At 33.0% G+C, this 23179-nt stretch overlaps 2 protein-coding genes across 2 annotated transcripts in view; both read right to left on the bottom strand.

Annotated features, from left to right (window-relative positions):
* Positions 1-13277, bottom strand: part of LOC105341798 (uncharacterized) — a 42323-nt gene extending 29046 nt beyond the window's left edge. Inside the window, exons 1-7 of the mRNA XM_066085659.1 lie at positions 13049-13277; positions 12645-12932; positions 11133-11417; positions 9051-9095; positions 7098-7226; positions 5657-5872; positions 3282-3557 (exon numbers count right to left, since the gene is read on the bottom strand). Of these exons, the coding sequence (XP_065941731.1) occupies positions 3282-3557; positions 5657-5872; positions 7098-7226; positions 9051-9095; positions 11133-11417; positions 12645-12932; positions 13049-13127 (1318 nt within the window). The 5' untranslated portion in view covers positions 13128-13277. The remainder of the gene's footprint in view (positions 1-3281; positions 3558-5656; positions 5873-7097; positions 7227-9050; positions 9096-11132; positions 11418-12644; positions 12933-13048) is intronic.
* Positions 666-2806, bottom strand: LOC136275747 (uncharacterized protein KIAA1958-like). Its single transcript, XM_066085660.1, has 2 exons — positions 1623-2806; positions 666-1354 (listed from the first exon to the last, which is right to left on the bottom strand). Exons 1-2 carry the CDS (start codon positions 2560-2562, stop codon positions 768-770), a joined length of 1527 nt encoding a protein of 508 aa, XP_065941732.1. The 5' UTR covers positions 2563-2806; the 3' UTR covers positions 666-767.
* Positions 13278-23179: the final 9902 nt, after the last annotated feature.

Below are 23179 nucleotides of genomic sequence, written 5' to 3'. Positions count from 1 at the left end.
AAAAAAAGATGTTGATAAAAATTGGCAGATTTTGAATTTTTTTTTTAGCAAGATCTGCTGTACTTAGTTGTCAAGATATTTTGATACTATACTGCTAATTTGATCAGAGTTAAGGCTCAGGTGAGCGATGTGGCCCCTGGGCCTCTTGTTGATTGTTGCATTGATTTATATTTAGATCGTTCTGTATCTAAGATAAAGAACAGTTGGCTAATACAGAACGGTTTATCAACTAAAACAGTACAGCATATAGTTCCGCCCCTCGTAGCCTTGTACTGTGTTGCTAATATAAAATGGTAAACTTCAAAGAAAAACATCGCCATCGTGTCACAATATCTGATAACAATTTAAAAAAAATATCTTTCCCGGTCTATATATTTTACTTGTGACACAATGGCGGTGTTTTTCTTTGAAGTTTACCATTTTGTATTAACAACACAGTACAAGGCTTCTGGGGGCGGAGCTATTTGCTGTACTGATTAGGTGATAAACTGTACTGTATTACCGAATAAACCATTCTGTATTAGCCAACTGTTTTGTATCTTAAATACAGAACGATCTAAAAATCAATGCAACAATCAGTACAACAGATTCAATTTTAATTTCAATTTTTAAGAAATCAATATGCAAATAATATTCAAAACTATTAAAATAAACATAGCAAAAAAGGGAGTAGGGGTCCTTCTTGGACATCTCAATAAAAATTCCCAAAGAGAATTAAGACATTTTTAACATTCAGGAACACATACACTTAATTCCACTGAGAGTTATTAAGGTCCGAACGAAAAGGAAAACTGACAGTTATTAAAAACTGAAGCAGTGTTGGACAATTCCTTTAAAATGTGTTGGTTTTCCGGGCAAAACCTTTTCGCGTCGTCTTCAGAATTATCCGAATTTACCGGAGATAAGGACCGTTTTCTGCACTCCTGCAATGATGAAGACGGTTCCAGCGACTCCTGGGTTGTTGACGGTTCCAGCGATTCCTCCCATGTTGATATAGGCGGACCCAAGATCTTGCAAATATTCTTTTTCATGTCAACGTTACTTCGCATGTATTTCCTCACTCCTTGTTGTGATCGGTGCCCTGTCACGGACATAATTTCGGCCTCCGGGACTCCTCCTACGTAAAGCTGTGTTGCGCACGTCTTTTTGCCGCTGTGATTTGTATAATTCCCTTGTAGTCCCCCTTTTTTCGCAATAGACTTCATAAAAGTTTTTATTTTATTTATTCCCACAACCTGTGTGCCGTAGCGTATTGGCCTGTCGGGGGTTCCAGGTAGAGAACGTCGATAGAATGGCCCCTGGCCGTCTAGAGCATCAAGATAGATCCGGAAATACTCTGCTAAGCACCGATTACCTGCAAATTTTAAAACAATACATTGCTAAGATATATATACGTGTAATAATAATATGTGGCGTTGGAAGCAAACTGAAAGCAGGGATGGGGGGAGGCTAAAGTTATCAGAAATAATGACAGCAAAAAAAAATGTCTGCCAAAAAAAGTGGGCGCTAAGCATCCCCTTGTCTCCCCCCCCCCCGGTTTTGACGCCTATGATGATTAGCCATTGAAATACAAGCTAGTGACACCCCGCCATAAATTGAATCAAATAAACGCTAATACATACCAGGCTCACTGTAATGTTTCAAATTCTTCGTCTGTACATTCATCTGCCCCAAACCGCCTTTGTAAGTTTTCGATGCTCTCCCATGAAACTGAATGAACTGTCCATGAACATCGTTTCCAATGGAGAATTGTTCGCACTGCAATTTGTGGTGTTCATCACACGCCCTTAAACCAAACAATTTACACGAATAAAAAAACAGTGTATGTTGTAACTGTTCGCTGTTCTCTTTACCAAAAACACCCTCTTGCCATAATTTCTCTTCGTCTTCCGGCCATATAGGATCAGCTTGGCGGATCTCACATCCCACTCCCCGATCAATGAGCGATTTCATTTTTGCGTCCAAAACGTTTCTCATTCCAATAAAAAATGTTTCTTTCTCGTCAAGAAAGTTTTTATCATAGACACCTCTCTGTCTCAAATGCCTCAAAAGTCCACACAAAATAAGGTACAGTGATTTCGGGGGGTATTCTGATCCGTCTTTCTTTCGAGCCTCAACAATAAAACGTTCAAGCCAATGGTTCATGGTTGTAGCATCCATTAAGTGAAGTTCTATAACGCCCCCTTCCCTCTGCTCGCGCCATTTTTCAAACACATTCAAGGCCCATTTTGTATTATATTTTGTGTTTCGGTTTTCCTGACCTTCAATAAGATTTCTTAATTCGTCATCGTTTACGACTGGTCCAAATCTAGATGCAGTGTTTTCTTTCATTTCGCTTTTCTGAACGTCACAGTCCATTAAAGTCATAATATCCCCGCAATCAAAGTCCATTAAAAAGCTGTCTGCATTGCCCGCATTCGAATCGTCGCAAAAACTAAGATTTTGAAGTCCTTCAAACACGTGATGCTCTGTCTCTATACTTTCGCATACCTGCGATAAGGTAATATCGTCTACCTCGTCCGTTAGGAAATCAAGAGAGCTCATGTCCATCTTACCGTCCATCTTACCCTAGCTGTGGTCAAATCTAAACTGATACAAAGTCTCACCCGATCTGCGGAAATTGTGTAATAAACATCTAACTCAAATACACTTATTGACCCGGGAATGCACCCGTTTTTTCGATTTAGGAAGAAGTGAAATTTACATGACACTTCTGATCAGTTAGATGTGTCAGTTGCTCATTTTGATTGAATCGTGTCACAAATCATTTAGAGAGACTCGACAGTTTCTCCATGTTTGATACAAATTTGGGGGTAGACTCGTGCTACGCACTCGTCCACCCCCAAATTTGTATCAAACATAGAGAACCTGTCTTGTTCTCTAAATAATACATAATATAGAGGTCATAGTAAAAACATTGATATCTTAAACCCGAATTTTATTTTAACATAAGTAGTTGCATCTTATTTTTTATATTGTCTAATTACATGATCTCAATTTGTTACTCTAATCTTTATTTTCAAATCAGTACCTATAAAATACTTTTTAAATACTTTTGTTCTTCCAAAATGTAGTCCTGTGCAGATCATATTAGCTTAAATTAGCTTTCTGGTGTATACAGTTATAAGAAGGAAGGTAAAGTATGATCTTTAAAATTTTTAATAATTTTATTGAAGGCAAACCTAATGATAATATACTTTTTGATAATGTTGTTATGATAATTGTTTTAAATAAGGAAACATTGACTATCCTAATAAAAAGTACATGATAAAAGTACTTACCAGTGACAATCTTTACAACACATTTTTCAATTTGTATCCAGTCCACATTAAATTGTAACAATTTTCTGAGATAATGTGGATCTGTATCTTTCAGGATACTTATAAACTCTGCCCTCATGGTAATAATGATGATGAAACTTTGATCTGGCTGCAATCTAACAATTTTGATATCATCTAGCGTACAATCCACGATGCTGGCAACTGTCTGTAGAAGGGATTCCATAGTAGTAAAGTGTTCTATGTCGTCGTTTACGTGCAATAACACCCTAGGTTCGTCTACAAACATAATATACATTTATGTCGTGACAACATGACTTCTGTTGCTCTAATGAGAATATATAAATATGTAAAAAAAAAAATAAAGAGTAAATATTTTGTAATGTCCCACTCTGATCAAATTTTAAACTGCCAGTTTGTTTTGATAAACATTTAGGAAGAGGCCTTTTCATACGCTGTATGCAGCAATGCATGGAAATTGTACTCAGTCAAACAGACAATACATTAACAAGATATGGTAACATTTTAATTTTGCAGCAATGTAGGTCATCGTCATTTTACCCTACTTAAACAGCTGTATAAAATAGTGCCCGACCTGTTAAAGAATGATAAAAAATAGATACATTTACTCGGGTGGCTTAGACCTCATAAGATATAAAGGTCCTCGGTCCGATTGTTTTGCTTAAACAGTATCAAGTTATTTTAATAAAAACTAACCATTTTAAAAAGTATAAACTTTCACCTGTTTACACAATCAGAATAGATTTCCTTATAAAGATAAAAATTTTCAAAGTAAATATAACTAATTTTTGTATGGGAACACAACAATACATCATGGAAATGTTTAGAAAGATAATTGTTTGGTTGCGTCTCCCGTTGAATTGAGTTTATTCAACCCCCACTTTATTCATTAATTGTGAACTAGAAATATTGGTCGGAAAAAAGGTTCTCAGGTTTTTTCGTGATTAGCTTTAACATTTTTTAAAATTTCAGTTTATTTATAGCGCGCATATCAAAGTCGTAATACAATTATACCCGCCTGGCTTGACGCTAGGGGCGAATCTTTATTATAAAAGGTCAAGACCTAGTAAATGAAACCAGTGTCTTTTTGGTGCTAGAACCATTATGACGTCATAATTGACTTGATGAATCTTTTCCCGTACTTTACCGCTTTAAATGGAACCATGTAGAAAATAAAACACTATTTTGACATTCTATATTTAAACACGGGAAAAGTAATCCCGGTACCTATATTCAATTTGACATCATTTTAAAGAGGATGTCAAGAGTTTGTTTATTTCCGTTTTTGGAGAGACTGTAGGCATTCTAGATATTTCAATAGTAAAAAATGGACAAAACTCCGAGATTTTGTACTTTTATCCTTCATACTTCATAGAAAATGGTTGTTCAAAACATGATTTTTCATTGTGTTTATCAAAGATTTAAGCCTCGGTACACCATATGAAACAAAGATATTGTTATGAAGCATCATTAAAAGAATTTATATCTTGAATTTCATAAACTTGTAGGCACCTTTCATTTACTAAATCTTGACCTTAAGGAGCGTAATAACGCGGTACCCTTTTAATGTAAAGTTTGTCTTGTAAACAAATTTTTTATTAAATATGGCTTAATTGACTGGGAAAACTAGTGCAATGTCAGTTATCATACACATACTACAAAACTTATTTGTAAACATGGATAAAATTTGATAAATCAGAACAAGCAATGTTTTTATTTTACTACGAGATGATGAATACACACAATGTATATCAGTTTTTACATCTATACTGCAATACATATTTAAAAATAAATTGATATTGCTTAGTTCGCAATTCCCAGTTTTAAAAAAATTGAAGATATTTTGATTATTTTTCGTTGCTTCCAATATTGAATTATTCCTGATTTTGACAATTTGACTAATTATGAAGGCTTTATAGAAAGATATAATTTGATACGACATTAAGATATATGTTGACCATATAGTAAGATAAAAAAAAATCCGGCTTTAGTCTTTTCTTTACATTATTATATTTAAAAAAGGCGCACAAAAAGCACCTAAAATTGTGAGATACCAAGTTGTTTGGAAAGTCATAATTAAAACGGCATATTCTAAAATAGTAGTTTTTTTGTTATTAGTTCAAGTTAGTAGAAAAATCTGGCATTATTATTATTGTTTAAAAATGCGTATTAAGTTCATACATTCAAGAGTGGTACTTTATTTCAGTTTATACGTAACTAGTATATCCTTTTAAAAAATGAAATAATTTTTAAATTGATAAAATATATCTTTTTGATGCAACACATCGATTCTCCGTTATTATAACAATGTAAAGTTATGCATTTGTTAGAATCCATCAAATTTATAATAAAACTACCTTGACACCTTGGATTCTCATGATAACACAAAACTTGTTTGCTCTTGGACGCATATTCAAAGCACATTTCTTCAAGATCTGGACGGCCTATTTGTCTCATCAAATACTGTACTATGATGACGTTGCGCTCATTCAACACCCCTTTGTCTAACATTTGACGGAAAAAGTCTTCAATTGAGTTTATATTACGAAATAAACTTCTCTCCGATGTAATCGCTACAATTCAACCAGAAGATACATGTGAATCAATCCAACAAGAACAAATTCAAAATCAAACACTTACTATCAATTTTTGTCATTTATAACTTGATATAATGATTTTAATCGCTAATCGTTGACCTCATCAGATCGTTTAGGTCTTTTCATTCAACAATATACAAATTCATATGTACAGGTAAGTTAGAACCATTTCAACAAGAGCTTGGACTTTGGGTAGTTGTGTCAAACAGCAAAGTGGCGTAGGCCTGTCAATTACAAGAGCTTGGACTTTGGGTAGTTGTGTCAAACAGCAATGTGACATAGGCCTGTCTATTTCACTGCTAGCCACTCAGCCAAGGCTCTTTGAAATCAACAAGATGTGTCTGGCTTTTGAGCTAGAACTACGCAATCGATACATAATCGCTTGAAATCGCGTCATTTTCAATTTGTTTTGACGCAAGGAATAGATAGTTACGCCCTACTCAAAGCCCAAGGTCTTGTTAAAATGGTTCTAAATGTTGGTCGAATTCGTTGTTTAGGTTCTCCATGAGGCATTAACGTAGAGTTTTTGACTTCACATGTTGACATTCCTCCCTCCCGGAAAAATGAAATAAAGAGCGCATCCAAGTAGATGGTGTAACAAATTCATTCATTTACAGGATGACCAAATGCCCATATGTTCATTAGTGTTTGAAACATAGAAATTAAAGTATTTCTGTCGATCACCTAAATCGTAAACAGTTATAGTCTGTCCCAAGATATTTATGCCGCACATCTTCTTAAATCATTCTTTATTTTTAAATTCAGCTGGGTTCAAATGATGTTCATTCAATAGTGTGAAAAAATCTCAAGATACTTTTTTTTAAAAATTCCACTCTAATTTGTCAGGTTTCAATACACGGATAAAAATAAAAACTCTATAGGGATTTTGCATTGCAAGTGAGATTAGAGTACCCGGATGATAATGTTGACAAATTGTGCGAGGTATTCCGAGTGACTTTTGAATGGAAAAAAGATGTAAAGATTTCCCATTCTAAATCTCCGTAAGAAATCTTTTTTCATTCCTGTGAATTTTTACGAGTGAAAAATGATAGTTATCGAAGATATCAAAGATATGATTCCTTTTATCGATTTCAACTGCACTTTTTTCACAGGTAAGTGTATGTTTTTTAAATGCCCAAATGGGCTGCATAAATACTTTGGGAAAAACTATAGTAACCATTACAGATTCTAAAATACATACCCTCAAGTGAATCTCTAAGTTCATGCACATCTGTATCTCTGTCTTTGAGGCTCTTAATGAGGTTTAGTCGGAGATTATTAAACCGTATTGTTAATCCTTTTTTATTGAAAATATTGGATGACATATCATCTACAATTTAAAATTAACTAACGTGAAGTTTCATATTTGTTCTAAAGATTGAAAAAGTGAAGAATGCCTTAAGCACCAAAAAATCATTTCAAAAGAATCTATCTAAATGGTGAGAAAGGCAGCTGATCCTGCAAAGGACAAGAGTCAATTAATTTCAAAGCAAGACTAGAGTTTTTATAAGGTAAACACCAGACGTTTGATTTGTTGAACAGACATGGAGTCATGATTTATATCCCTACTTTAAAAAGAGGTAAAAAATGACTTTTGCCTTACAAACTGATAGTTGTGTTATAAAACGCGAGAATAAAAGATCATAATGATTGTTAATTTGATGATATTCAAAGAGCCTACATAACGATGTCTCTATGTTCAATATTCATTAAAGGTTCTTTTTTCTTGACTTTATGTTTATGTATCAATATAAATGTGCTTATTCATATCTATTGGTAGTATAAATAAAAAATCTAAAATTTCCTATTGAACGGTCATTAATATTTCACAAGGTTTCAAAAACTTTAAACTCTGCAGTTTTTTTAGTCTAACTATATATTCAATAGTTGGGTGAACTTTAAAGGGGGTATATTTTTTCTCTTGAGATTTCAAAAGTTTTGCCTAAACATTGTTTTAAGGACACCTGCAATGGAAATGCATGGAACTTGTATGAAGGTAGAAGTAAATAAAATAACAATTTAAATTTAAAGCTAGATTTAGGACTACCTTCGTTTTACAAGATACAAAAATATATTTGGTCGATAGCTTTGAAAGTATTGAATATAGATGTGATCTCAATTGACGTGTATTGTTAGTTTTTAAGTGATTATGACACGTAGTACAGGTACTTTACGGCATTTATCAAATTCATCTCAAATCAAATATTTCTACTGTTATTTTGTTGAAAATAACCACAAAACAATTTTTATCCAGTATATAATAGATTTGTTTTAATAAAGTTTTTAACAAGAATTTTAATAAATTTAACTTAATTTGTTGCTTTTACCACATATTTCTTACTAGAAGATGTACTAGGTAGGCTTATCTTTTTGCATTATTTTCAGTATTAGTAAACACTAACTCTAATTTAACTGCAAGTCTTAAAGGGGCTTGGTCACGATTTTGGTCAAATTCAATTTTACTTTATTATTTACAATTCTTTAGGAATGTATTTCTGATGATCAAGTGAAATTTGACGGTCAGTCGTAGAATTAAGAGCAAAATACAAGGCTAGGTTCACAACTCTTGGCCATGTAAACAAGGCTCATGCCCTGTTTTTGTTTACATAGGTTCAATATACCAGTAAAAAATCTTTTTTACAATCTGATTTGTATCTTCTTATTATTTATTCTAAGCATTAATTAACAGTTTCTAACGTTTAACACATTCATTTTAGGTCTGAAAAGGGAATTTTCACTACAACATTCAAAATGTAAACAAAAGCTTTGTTTACATAGTAAAGAATTGTAAACTCTGTAATTCGCTTAAAACTCAACAAATGATACTCAAATTTCGGTTGCCTATTAAAAATGCCTTACTGAAGCATTGTAAACATTAAAATCGGAGAAATAATATTCGACCAAAATCGTGACCATGCCCATTTAATTAAATATTCGAACAGCAACAGTCTGCTGCAACATGGAACCTGCCGCTTACCCCTCACAAAAGAGTAGTATAAGTTTGATGTAAGGATAGGTCATATCTTTAAGATACCTTTAATTGTACAGTGAAAATATCTTTTAAGCATACTTTTCTATACCGTGTTGTAAATAATGTACAAAAAGCGAAATTGAGCAACTACAATCACAGAGGGAAACCCTAAAATTTTCTCACCTTTTGTTCTGCATGATGTATCTGGGATTTCAGCATGTTCCTCAGCTAAAAATTGAAATGATTGGTTACATTGCTTTTCTTGCGATGTTATAATCTATCTCATTTTATATCTAAATGAATAGAAACATGGGAACTTAACTTAAAAAAAAATTAAAATTAACTAGAATTTATCCTGCTGCTCGAGTACTTAAAGAAAAACAGAGTTATGAAAAAGGAATTCATCAAAAATGAAATGGGGTGATAACGAACAGTGTTCAAAATCAAAAGCTCAAAAGAAAAAATTCAAAACAGGAGTAGAGCAAACACGGACCTCTACAAAATTAGAGGTTGGATCAGGTGCTATGGAGGAGCTAGCATCCTCTGCTGACCGGTCACAGCCGCCGCTCTTTGTCGTAAACAGGAAAACGGGAAAATCTGTAGACAATTCGGTTACTAGCTATAGCATTAAAATAACTCTGAAAAACGTCAGTCTGCATTCGACTTCTCGGAAGATTGCCGAAACCATGCCCTCTCTACCACTCTTTCTAATTTGTTTTTACATTAGACTTTATAGGCGGTGATCATGAAAGAGAGTGTCCCCTCCTTATGGTTAGATGGTCTTCATAACTCGTAGACATTTTTTTCATATGTTATAAAATATGTGCGGATACTTTTTTCGATCGCTTTCAGTTAAAGTTCAAAACATATTTTTCAAAGGTAATTTATCTAAATGTCAATCGTCGTTTCATTTAAAGTTTGTTAAAAGTCTGTACATACATTTTAGGTGTACCCCCTCCCCCTAAAAACCCCATCCATAAACTGCAAATAGTGATTTTGATAAAGAAGAAGGCTGTGTGTTGAGTTTTGAATGTATATTTGATTGTTTTATATGAAAATAAAAATTCGTTCAACGTTATGAATCTGAACCACCCTTACCATGAATATGAAGCTTTTGTCACCATTTTTAAAACGACAACATTTATACACTGTCTTAGCATGTTCCAAGTCCTCAAGCGCTTTATAAAATTATTTTTCTTTTTCTTTTATACACTGATGAACAGCAAAATTCTTTGTAAAACTTGTACATGTACACCATCTTTCAAACCGTAAAATGTTGGTCCACTTCCTTCACAATTACTACAAGAATAGAATTCCTGGGTCCCCAGCCGGTCAATTATTATACTGGCATATATCTCTGATGTCTTCAGATGTTAATAAACTAGCAATATATTCGATGATGGGGCGGAGCGCGATATAACAGTATACAGATGGACAAACAGACGCACGTTTGTACTGAATTACAGACGGAAAGGAGTAAAACAATATGCCCCCTCCAGCTCGTCTTTGTGTGAGCATAAAATATTTGGTATAAATTTTATGAATATCTTAAAATTTGTAGGCATGAAAGCACTTTCAAGGTCAATTTTTGATATAATAATAGAGTAATTATTGTGGTCAAAGTCCCATAACTCCAACAAATAGTATCGACCAAGGCTGATTTAAGAACTTGACCAAGGTATTAGTGATATAAACATTTGGTATAAATTTCAGGTAAATCCGTCAAAATTTGTAGGCATGAGAGCGCTTACAAGGTCAATTTTTGGATAAAACGGAGTCATTATTGTGGTCAAAGTCCCATAACTCCAACAAAACGTATCGACCAATGCTGATTTTCGAACTTGACCAAAGTATTAGTGGTATAAACATTTGGTATAAATTTAATGAAATTCCGTCAAAATTTGTAGGCATGAGAGCGCTTACAAAAAAGTGTGACGGACGGAAACACGGACGCACGGACGGATGCCCAGCATTGCTATGTCCCCGCTCCGCGTTGCGGCGGGGGACAAAAATATGTATACGCGAAACCATAGTTTGTTATCCTGGATTTTAAGGATTTAATTTTGTTGATAAATGATTTACTACCGCTTATATAAAAAATGAATACTTATATATTACATAAAGTTGCATTGTATATAATATCTAAAACAAAACAAAGTTCTTTCCAATTTTCTTTAAAGCATAAAAAATGAAGAAACTAATCATTCATATCATTTAATTCTATAGATTAGTGTCAAGCACACACAAAACATAGAGTAATCTTACCTGAAATTTCTTTGATCTGGCTCCCAACAAAATTATGTACTTCAATACAGAACTGTTGGCTTTCTAGTAGTTCATTCTTTTTTACAACTAATACGGGACAAGGTAGAGAGCTGGAAGTTCCTTTGTATTCCTCAGCATTGACATCAATTGGTGAAAACAAACCGTCATCTTTGCGCTTTACCTTCCAATAGGCATCATATGCTGCTGGGATCGACTCGATTGTCGCCGTGAAACACTGATCGTCGTGCAGATTTTTACTTCTTTCAATAAAAATTTGAGGAACCCCTGTTTAATTACACAGTATATAATTATAGAACCATGACCACAGAAATGTTTTATAGCTCAAGTGAAATTTATACACGTAACAGAATCGTTTGCAGATGATTGTATATTTTAAGAATAGTAATTGTCATTAATATAATGTCGTAAGGTTTTAAGATGCATTAATTGATTTGGTATTATTTTATATAAAACATGGTGAGCAAAATATTAAAGTCATAATAAAATGTCAGCGTGGGGGTCATGTTTGAAAAGCAACCTTTTTACTTCGGTAGCACCTTAAACACTTTTAATATGAAACATATCATCGTTCCGAAAATATTTAATTGCTAATTTAGTAGTGCTGAGGAAAACGATCTCTGAACAATTACTTCTTTTTTTTATTTTCTTAGCTATATAGTTTTCATGAGGGACACGTCCTCAATTAAGTAATTTTAAAAGCCCTTAGAATATAAAGAACTAGGTACAGTTTCAGTCATATTTTGCCCTGTTTCAGAGTAATTTTTAAAAATATCACAAAAAATGGAAATGTAACATTTATCTACACAATGATATTCATAAACTAAGAATCTATAAATAGTTTACTGATAAGACTTTCACAAGGGTAATTGTGACGTCACAAACAGTGCATTTTTTCGTAATTTTCATAAAACTGAGCAGAAGACACCAATTCCTCAGTAGTTTTTTGAATAGAAAACTATGTCCGCAGCTTTCGCCCACGATGAAACTCACATTATAACTTTATCATGTTATGACACATAGAATATATTAATTTTGTTGTGGGCGACGGCTGCGGACACATTTTCCTCTTCAAAAAACTATGAGAAAATGTGCCATTTTTCATCATTTTTGAATTAATCGTTTCATTTATTTTCATTTAGTTGATAAATAAAAAGCTCTCCGATAATTTTAAAATGTTAAAGTCATAATTATTTTTTGAATCAAGATAAAAGTGTATAACTTGGTATTTTATACACATACATGTTCAAGATAGCATATGTGTATTTTCATGAGATTTAAACTACTTTTGAATTTTAGGGCAAATATTAAAAGAAACTGTACCTTCTTCTTTAATACAAAATACAAAGTCAAAAAATGGCAAAGCTTTTGTTGAGATTTGGCCATCAATCCAAAACGCACATATACGAAAGAGGTAAATCCATTAGTTCTTTCAGCTTTCGGCTCTGGAGCGCTCAAAACATTTCATGAAACAACGGATTCGTGTTTATTTACCTAGAACAATGTTGCTCTCGTTTGATCCCACGGCGTTGATGGCAGTGAGTCGGTAAGTGCCAACATCGTGAGGATTGACATTTTGGATGAAGAGTGATGGATCTTCAGTGCTTCCTTCGGAATATTTATCTCCTCCTTCAAGATTTTTTATTTTCTTCCCATCTTTAGTCCAGTAAAAAGTGTCTATTGTAGGAGATTGATCATATACAAACACTTTGCCAATTAATCTTAACGACCAAGGTTTTACAATGTCTTTGATTTCGTGACCTGTCGAAACATGAGGAGCTCCTACAACAAAACATGATTCGTTTTTGCAATTACATGTAGATAAAAGATATACAATACTGCAGTAGTTGTTGAATATATCTTGAAAATAGTAATAATTGACACTGCAAAAGTCATACTTCCTGTGACGTTCAAATGTGTAGTATTACTGTAACGCTCTCCAATTTTATTCCAAATAAGAAGACGATAATAAGGCATATCTTCAAATGTTGTTTTCGTTATAACAAGTTTAGGAGACTCGGGATCAAGGCAACTTCCAAAATACTTTGCTTCGTTGATGTCGATGCATTCAAATCTTTCGTTTTCATCAAATTTGCTTTTCTGCCACCGCACTCCGTCAGGCAGTGGGCAAGATACAACTTCGGGGTTAAAAATTGTTTCGGATCCATAACAAACTGTTAGTATTGTTGGAATAGTTGCATTTGGAACGTCTGCAAAATCATTTAAAGTAAAACTTTCCTCTCTTTGAAATGAAAAATAAATATAAACTATCATTTTTCTATCCAATTTGTTTGGGGGTTGGGGGGGGGGGGGGGGGTCAGTTTAAACCATCAAAATATGTTGTTTTTTCTTCAGCTTTAGACAAAAAGTGTTTAAAGAAAATATGTTTATGAAAGGATTTAAGTCATTTAATACATGATAACATTTATATTTTATGCAACGATATGCACTTTTTTAAAAGTGATATGCTATGAGATTTCAATGTAATACTATGAGATCTGTGTGCCATGCTAAGAGAAATGGAAACAAGTGAAAAGCTGTCAATGTGACAGCAAACCGGGTTTTCTTTTATGTAAACTGTATCCATAATCCATGTCAACCCTTATCCAGTGAAATGGAGTACCCTACATGTATATGCAACATTTTGCCAAAAAATGACTAAGTTCAAAAGCTGGTATTTTTTTCATAAATTATCGATAATCATAATCCTAGCAATATGCACACCTCTGATATATGTACAATTGATCTGCAAAAGAACAACTTCCTATCTTGAGAACTGTAGGAGGAGTTATCCGTACAATGAGGGTACCCTATATGCAATATTTTGCCAAAAAATGACAAAAAATGACTAAGTTCAAAAGCTGGTATTTTTTCGATGAATTATCAGAAATCAAAATCCTTGCAATATGCACACCTCTGATATATGTACAATTGATCTGCAAAAGAACAACTTCCTATCTTGAGAACTGTAGGAGGAGTTATCCGTACAATGAGGGTACCCTATATGCAATATTTTGCCAAAAGATGACTAAGTTCAAAAGCTGGTATTTTTTCGATAAATTATCGGAAGTCAAAATCCTAGCAATATGCAAACCTCTGATATATGTACAATTGATCTGCAAAAGAACAACTTCCTATCTTGAAAACTGTAGGAGGAGTTATCCGTACAATGAGGGTACCCTTTTGGCAGCCGCCCGCCCGCCCGCTCATCCGCCCGCCCGCCATTTTCACCATTTTAATAACCGGAATTTTCCGTTGGAAAACCCGGTTAATAAAAGGGTTGCATGATATGTTGCATGTATTACAAATACAAAAGCTGTGTTTTATAAAATCATAACCATTATAAGGAAGGAGTCTTTTTTTTGGTTTTCGACTTGTCAAAAGTAAATTTGATTAAATGGTCATTAAATCAAGATAAAAAGAAAGTAAAATATCATATTTTTCTTTCTTTTTTACAATCATACAACTTGGCATAGAAATAGTAATCAAAGCTTAGAATCTTACAAGGACTTTATTTTTGGCGGAACATTGGCGTAGGAAAATTTCACATTTTTTTGCTATTCAGAATTGCTGTAGATTCATGAGTCTATTTAGCATTTTTAAAACAATAACATTAATGTTGGATTTTTTCAACTAACGTAAACTAATGATAAAGCACTTGGATTTCAGAATATGTTTTTAAAATATGATTTACCTATCAATTTACATTTTTATTAGGTTTTTGAAACACTCTTTCTATAAAAAGATTTGTGTGAAAAAACACTAAAATCAGATTTTCTCTTTTATCAAATGGTCAATATAAAAGCTTTACTGTCAATTTATATCTTTATGTAAGGTCTTCGTATTATGTAAAAATCAAAAATATTTTTAAATCGGAAGCATAAAAAAATCAAAATATCTTCAAAATATAAGAAAATTAGAGGAAATGCAGGCTAAGCAATATCAATTTTAGTTTAAATATTACTTCCAATTTAGTAGGATAAGCTGATAGACATTCTGATATTCTCTAATTTTATTGAAGAATAGAAAATTCCTATCTTAAACAGATGTCTAAACAACGGCAGATAACTACATTTATTTATATCATCCTTTACGCTGAGGAAAAAAAGATAGTGACCTTGACCTGACCTTGATACGAAAACAAGGAGGCCAAATTTGATTAAACTGATAGAATCATTTGGTTATATGATCTGTTTGACTGTGTCAAATTTTGATGAATTTTTAATATAAGAAGGCTGTCTGATAACGAGAAGACTCCTTCCTTAAATCTTATCTTTATTAATATGTTCATTCAGTTTAAATAATTCTTTTACAACATACTCCATATCATTTACATCTCATACCATAACATTAGAATCTCACACTATAGCATGCAAATCTCAGATCATATAATTGGTTTCATTTGTCATAGCATATACTGTACATGTACCATAGCATAGCTCATAACAGCATTTAAAAAAACCTGTTAACGTTAATAATAAGAAACGGATACTTTCATGCAAATAATAGTATTTCTTTCAAGTTTCTTACGAATTCTTGGAATTCTATGAATGAAATATTAATTTTCTAAATGCGTAGAAGTAGTAAATATAACTATTGAAACTTTTGAAAATTATTAAAATCATAATTATTTAAATCTCACAAATTTTAGAATTAAAAACAGAGTTTAAAGCTGCTTGGTCCGGGGTTTTTTTTTGTATCAAATAATTTTCCATACAAAGCAATCATCTTAAAAAGTTATGGACTTTCTTCTATTGGTTTATTCCCACTTAGCCAACATTCTGAAATTCTCAATTCCCACTTGGCCAACATTTTGATTTTCACACCTGAGTGATCAGGAGGCTATAGTCTGTTTTCACATGTAAGTGTATTTGTTATCAATTACCTGGTACCTAAGAATAGTTTAGTGAAAAAAAATGCAAATAAACAAATAGCATTTAGTTTTAGCTATAACATGCATATAATAATCAAAATAAATAATTAAATAAAAATAACCAAAGCATATTTTTTTTTTCAAAAATAGATCAGCAATTTTCTGCAAGATCATTACATAAAACATTTTATATGTATAAACCAATCCCAGAACTTGCATGATTAAAACATTTATGTAAATTACAAACTGTTTATAAATTGGATGTATATATACATAAATAAGATAGATCAGCAGTTTTTAAAGAAAAGACTAGAAACATGTATTACTATGTTATAATATAATATTATATTTAATTAAACTTTTGACATGACAATTTAACGCAAATAGCACAGTTTTGTACCTCATGTTCACGTGTTTTTTAATGGTTTGAGAGAATAAACAAATTGAAATTGATCAGCATTATTAATTATGATTAATTTACAGAATCAAAAGCCTGAAAATTATGAACAAACTGTCCACATAAAATGTGAAGTATCACCGTTAAGAATATAATTAAGGACTTAATTTACTCAAGTGTTAATTTCATATTATCTAGATTGGAAATATTCAAAATAATCATAGAAAAAAAGTGAAATATGAGCCATATGATTTATAGATAAAATTTCAAACGTGACTCTTATAATTACAATATTTTTCAAGGCCAAGTTTAAAAGGCAGCTTATATAATTATCTCAATAAATGATGAAAATGGACAAACCAAGATAATTGTACCTTAAAGCGGACATGAATTCATAAATACGCATTGTTTCTCTTTTTATCTCCAACTACCGCCATATTAGTTGTCGATTTCTATTGTTCTGCTCATCGCTACACAAACCCCTATATAAGGCCAAAAGCACTATTCATGCTTCACCGCATTCAGGAATTTCGTACACCTGAACACGTTACCTTGGACGAAAAGACATGGAGAAACGCGTTTTGGAGAAAAATAATATGACAACCATTGCACTGGCAAGATATATCCAATGAACGGCGAAATAAGACAGACAGAAATCCAGCTAGGCTGATTCTTTAAAAATTCGTTGATAATTGTAGACCGTTTTCCTGTGTATATTATATCATCGCACATGCGCAAACCACACACTGTGGCAGATCGAGCAATGTCAATTATCGCATGGATTTTAGAAACGGGGCGTTTTTGTAGGAACGGATGGAAACGATGTTACGTTGTTACTTTCTTCGATTTACTATCATTTAGCTACTGAGTTGGATGTAGTACCGCCGGGTTTTCAAGAAGATGCAGACGCTACGCTCTCTGTATGAACGACACACGTGTTCGATGTGCATGCGAAGTAATGCAACCCTGTCTGTGCAAAATAATACGGATACCTCGGAAATCCTTTCAAAGAATAAATATATTTTGTATTTCATTAACTGTTGTTCTCTTAATTCTTTATTACTACATTTTACTACAATGTGTAGTTCATGCATTTAGAAGTCCGTGCAACCTGAATGCCTCGATTAGAAAGCAACCGACCGTAACATTTTCAACCGGTATATATACCCCAGTGGCAGTAGAGGAGCGATCGAAACTAATATGGCGACCAAATGCTTTTATGAATTCATGTCAGCTTTAATCAAGGGCATAAATTATAAGGGAATATTTAACTGTTAATTTTTTAAAATTATGTGTTCATCTGAATTAATTATGTAAAGTACTAGGACAGAAGCTCAATTCATATTTATTTCTCTGTAGGCTAACAAATATTTTATTTCTCCTACTTTTATCTGAAAACAGACTATAGCTTACCAGTAATTAAATTCTTTTGTTCTCAACCTGCACCCCATTCCCACTTAACCAACACAAATTTACCTGTATTTTTTCAAAATGTTGGCTAAGTGGGAAGACACCCTCCTATTTACACCAGCAGAATCGGTCTCCTTTCAAAGTTAGAAATATACAAAGTAAATAAAAATAATTTCTTTTTGGGCAAACGAAAAAAACAAATCAAAATGCATCATGGGAATGTTTAGACAAGTGAAAAGCTGTCAATGTGACAGCAAACCGGTTTTTTTTATGTGAACTGTATCCATAATCCATGTCAACCCGTATCCAGTGAAATGGAGTACCCTTAAGCAATATTTTGCCAAAAAATGACCAAGTTCAAAAGCTGGTATTTTTTAATGTATTATCGGAAATCCAAATCCTAGCAATATGCACACCTATGATATACATTGTATGTACACTTGATCTGCAAAAGAACAACTTCCTATCTTGAAAACTGTAGGAGGAGTTATCGGTACAATGAGGGTACCCTATATGCAATATTTTGCCAAAAAATGACCAAGTTCAAAAGCTGGTATTTTTTTAATATGAATTATCGGAAATCAAAATCCTAGCAATATGCACACCTATGATATATGTACAATTAATCTGCAAAAGAACAACTTCCTATCTTGAAAACTGTAGGAGGAGTTATCCGTACAATGAGGGTACCCATTTGGCAGCCGCCCGCCCGCCCGCCCGCCCGCCATTTTCACCATTTTAATAACCGGATTTTTCCGTTGGAAAACCCGGTTAAAAAGGACACCGTTTGGTTTCGTCCCCCGAATGATTGAGTTTATTCACCCCGCCTATTATGCATTGATTGTAAACAAAACAAACTTCATAAATATTAGCGAAAAAAATGTACAGAGGTTTTTTTTTATTTTCCGGAACATTATGACCTTTATGTATAGCTATATCAGAGTCGTAATACAACCATACCGGTCTCGACGTAAGGGGCAAATTTTAACATGAGGCGAAATAATGCGTTACCCTTTTTATGTCGTTTGTTTTGTTAACAAATTTGTATATATCTTTTTCATTGAAATTTGGCTTAATTGACCGTAAAACTACTGCAATGTCCATTATTATACACATACTTACATGTAGCATAACTATCATTGCTCACTTACATGTAGCATAACAATCATGTATGTCAAATACAAAATTTGACATAAAATCGGACCAAGCAGCTACAACTATTTAATATTTGTACATTTTTATCAAAGAATACCTCTTGGAAATTCCATACCATTAGTAAAATCTATTTAATGTTTTACTTAAAAGGTTTTTGAAATGTTTTGTATACGGAGGTTTGTTGGTTAAAATCTCATTGAACATTAGTATTATTTACCGAATTCAAAATTCTTTGTCTCCGATCCCACTGGATTTCTCACTGTACATGAGTAGGTACCTCTGTCGTCTTCAGCTGGTGAAGTAATTGTGAAACTCTTGTCATTTAAACCTCCACCTTTATATTTATCTCCTCCGCAATCCAGTTGAGCTCCATTTTTTGTCCACTTTATCTCTTGCACTTTTGGTAACTTCTCTGGAACTCTATAATTATAATGAATAGTAATTCCTTCCCTTCCTGTTGTTACCTTCCATTCTTCAAAATGTGGCTTTTCTGAAATTTAAATATGCAAATTGTATTATATTTATTTCGTTTTACTTTTTATAATTATTAATTTTATTTGATAATATGAGGCCTATAGACCCCATTTCTCTACTAAGTAAAAGTTCACACTATTTTGAATATTTTAATTCTTATTGTAGCAACACTTGTTATTAGAAGACATATGCTTATGTATGTACAAGAAACAAACTAATTCAGCTAATGTACATGTACTTTCGTGTAAAGGATTTTCAACTTATTTTAATTTTGTAGAATTCTTCACCCCTCTTAATTTTGTAGAGTTCTTCACCCCTGTTTTGATATTATTATAGTCCGAAGGCCACTGTTTTAAAAAAAAACCACGAGGCTCACATGACTTGAGGGTCACTTAAGTACATAGCCCTTAGATTGACTTTTCAGGGAGTCTCATGTTTGCATGTCTAAAACCTAATCTGAACTGTTCTGATTGTTACCCCCACATTTATCATTTGATGTTGGCAAACATCATTTTATGAAAGGAGGAATGGGTTAATAGTCGAAGGAATCTCGGAAACTGAAATTCAGATATATTGCATCATGTTCAGAGTTTCACCCTTCCATTTTTCAAAAAAGTGAACTGTTTGACATTGGGAGAACTTTATTATTTTACAGTAAGGAAGGATTATTTTTACTGGACCAAAACAGAACGTTTGACGGTCCTGTAGTAGTACTAGATAAGTGTAAAATATGTAAAAAGTTTTCTCCGCCGAAAATTTGTTTTGATTTTAAGGTAGTCCTATACTCGGCACTAAATGGGCTCAATCATTAAAAGCTTAGCTTTAAATGATATATATACATTCTAGCAATACATATACAAAAGAAAATATGTATGTTTACATGCTAGTTTGTTTGTTATCACCTCTCAGACGGGTGTACCCCATTGCGAAAATAATTGACAATTATGAAATTTGCCAGACGTCCGTTTTTCCTAAATATAATTACCAATTTTGGGAAAATTAGAACTGAACATACAAAATAGAGTATAAATATTTATTTAATCCATATCTCATTAATAATTTTGCGCAAATTTTTGTAAGTAAGTACGCTTTATGGACCTGATGTATCAAAATAGAATACAAAAATGCAATGCTAGTATCGCGTTTGGTAATTTTTTACTATTTTATGGACTCAAACTTAAATTCATGGTGTTTATTCTATAGATTGACATCTTAGAAAAAAGATTTGGTAAAATAAATTATATGTTGACGGATTACTTTTCACGCTATTAGCTCTAAACCAAGTAGACCCTGACGAAAAAATCCGTAAAAATCACATTTTGCTACAGTTTTCTGCCTAGATCTGTCAACAATGTTAGATATCATTTAAACATTATTTAATTGACGATTTATTAAATTCGAAATAGCTTTTGTCTCTAAATTTAAACCGGTTTTAGTAAAAGAAAAAGAAAAATTCAGGGGGAGGGGGGGGGGGGGGGGAGGGTCAAAACAAAGAAGATATAAGCATACCTGAGATCCTGATTAATCAGAAACTTCGTTTTTCATTTTACTTTAACAGAATCGAGTTTCTCAACATTAATCATTTCTATCTCTCATAGAATACATATATTACCGTTCTAATTGCTTATTATTGCCATTGTTTACAACAGCGATGTAGAACAAAATCAATACCGGGTATCTAAAACGCTTTGTAAAAGTCGAACCAATATTGTAAAATCCGTATTATGACGTAGTGCGATACTCGGACTACTTTAAACATTTATTTAATCCTCTAGCTCGGCGACTTAAAACGATTACCTCCTAAAGGAATTAGATGAATTTTATTGCTGACTATTAATGTGTTCCCGTTTGATTCTCTTGAGAGATTAGCTTCGTAATATCCTTCGTCCTCTATACACACGACGTTAATGATAAGCTGTTCGTCGGAACTACCAATATATTTCTCATCTCTTGTTTCAATTTGTTCTTTGGATTTTCCTTTCCATTTATACCATGTGACTTTATAATCGGCGGGATCTGCGTGTTTCACTTCCAACTCAAAACGCGCTTTGTTTCCACATAGTACTTCATTTGAACCTCTTAAGGAAACTTCTGGATCATCTGTAATACAAAACATACCATTGATTGAACAAAAAAAAATTAAAATCATATTCTTGATTGTTAAAGTAAATATGTTTAGTTTTTATTAGCTCACCTGAACCGAAGGTCCGTCCGTCCGTCTGTTAACTTTTCACATTTTGACTTCTTCTCTAAAATCACTGGGCCAAATTTAACCAAACTTGATACAAAGCATCCTTATGGAAAGCAAATTTTAAATGATTAAATTAATGGGCGAAACCCTTTTTAAACGGGAGATAATCGCAAAAGAGTGAGTATAGGGTATGTGTTTTTAAAACTCCTCTTCTTAAGAACCACTACACCAGAAATGCCATTATTTACAAAGAAGCTTGTATATATAGTGAAGTAGCGAAGATTCTAAATTGTAAAAATCGTGGCCCCCGGACAAAAGCTGAAGCCCTATGCGGGGTTCAAAGTTTACCATAGAATTACATAGAATTACATGGAAAAAATGTTTAAAAATTTTCTTTGAAAGAACAACTGCGGCAGAAATGCCAACATTAATAAAAATGCTTGTATATAATGTTGTTCAGGTGAGCGATTTGGCCCATTGGTTTCTTGTTTTTGAAGCTTATATACCTTTTCCTTCGGCTTGTTTCCACAACCGGAGTGTGACTTCCAGATAGGACTTGTACTCTTCCCAATCTCTTCTTGTAAATCTTTGATTTCCTACTTTTTTCAACTCTTCTTCATAATCAGTTATACTCCATGTTTTCGTTTGAAGTCTTTTGATCACAGATTTTAATTCTTTCCACAGATTTTCAAAATCGCCGTCAGGCAGTTCTGTCGAGTCGGCATGTCCATAGTAGTTGTTTCTAAACAACCTGAGACGTTCGATGTCATCCCCAACCTGCGTATCCGTGGTTTTTGGCTCTGTTCCCCATCCTTGTGTTGGTTTAAATGAAGGGCATAGATTTCTAATAAGAGTGTATAGCAAAGAAACATCAAACTTCTCGTAGATTGGCTGGTCGGGTGGAAGAACGGAACACCTTTTTAATTGTTCTGGGAGAAGTTTATTTTTCCCAATACTTAACGACGATGATTTTTTTATTTCGTTGTAAAGTTCTTTAGGCTCAATACAATCAGTCAAAATATCTATGAGTGGCAGTTTTATAATGTCCACACATGCTATCGCAAAACACGTGAAATTATGTTCAGATGACATCCTTAAATTGAAACAAAATAAAGATATAAGTAATTAAAAAATTTATTTCTTGAATAGTTTTAATTAATATACAATTTACGATGAATTTAAAAATGGTTAAACTTATAAAATGTTTAATAGTAATATTTTTTTAAACACATTTTCAGATTCCTTTTTTGAGAAATAAATGTTAATCCGATTCTTTAAAAGTTAATTAGTATAAACCACAAACTAAATAAAAAATATATGGGTAAACTAGATGATATCCCGGACAAGCGCAGGAATAAACACTTTACACAATTAGGCCACAATGCTAAAATGGTAAACCAATTTTTTTTTTATATTTTGATATATACTTTGTCCGAATTTTTAAAAATTTAAAAACCTGGGGCCCGTTTCACTAAAAGGCGTACGCCCGGCGTAATCTTACGCCTGGCGTAAGTCCGGACTTAAGCCAA

The sequence above is a fragment of the Magallana gigas genome, chromosome 5 (assembly GCF_963853765.1).
Source record: "Magallana gigas chromosome 5, xbMagGiga1.1, whole genome shotgun sequence".
Lineage (NCBI taxonomy): Eukaryota > Metazoa > Mollusca > Bivalvia > Ostreida > Ostreidae > Magallana > Magallana gigas.
This window is presented reverse-complemented; position numbering and strand designations above follow the sequence as displayed.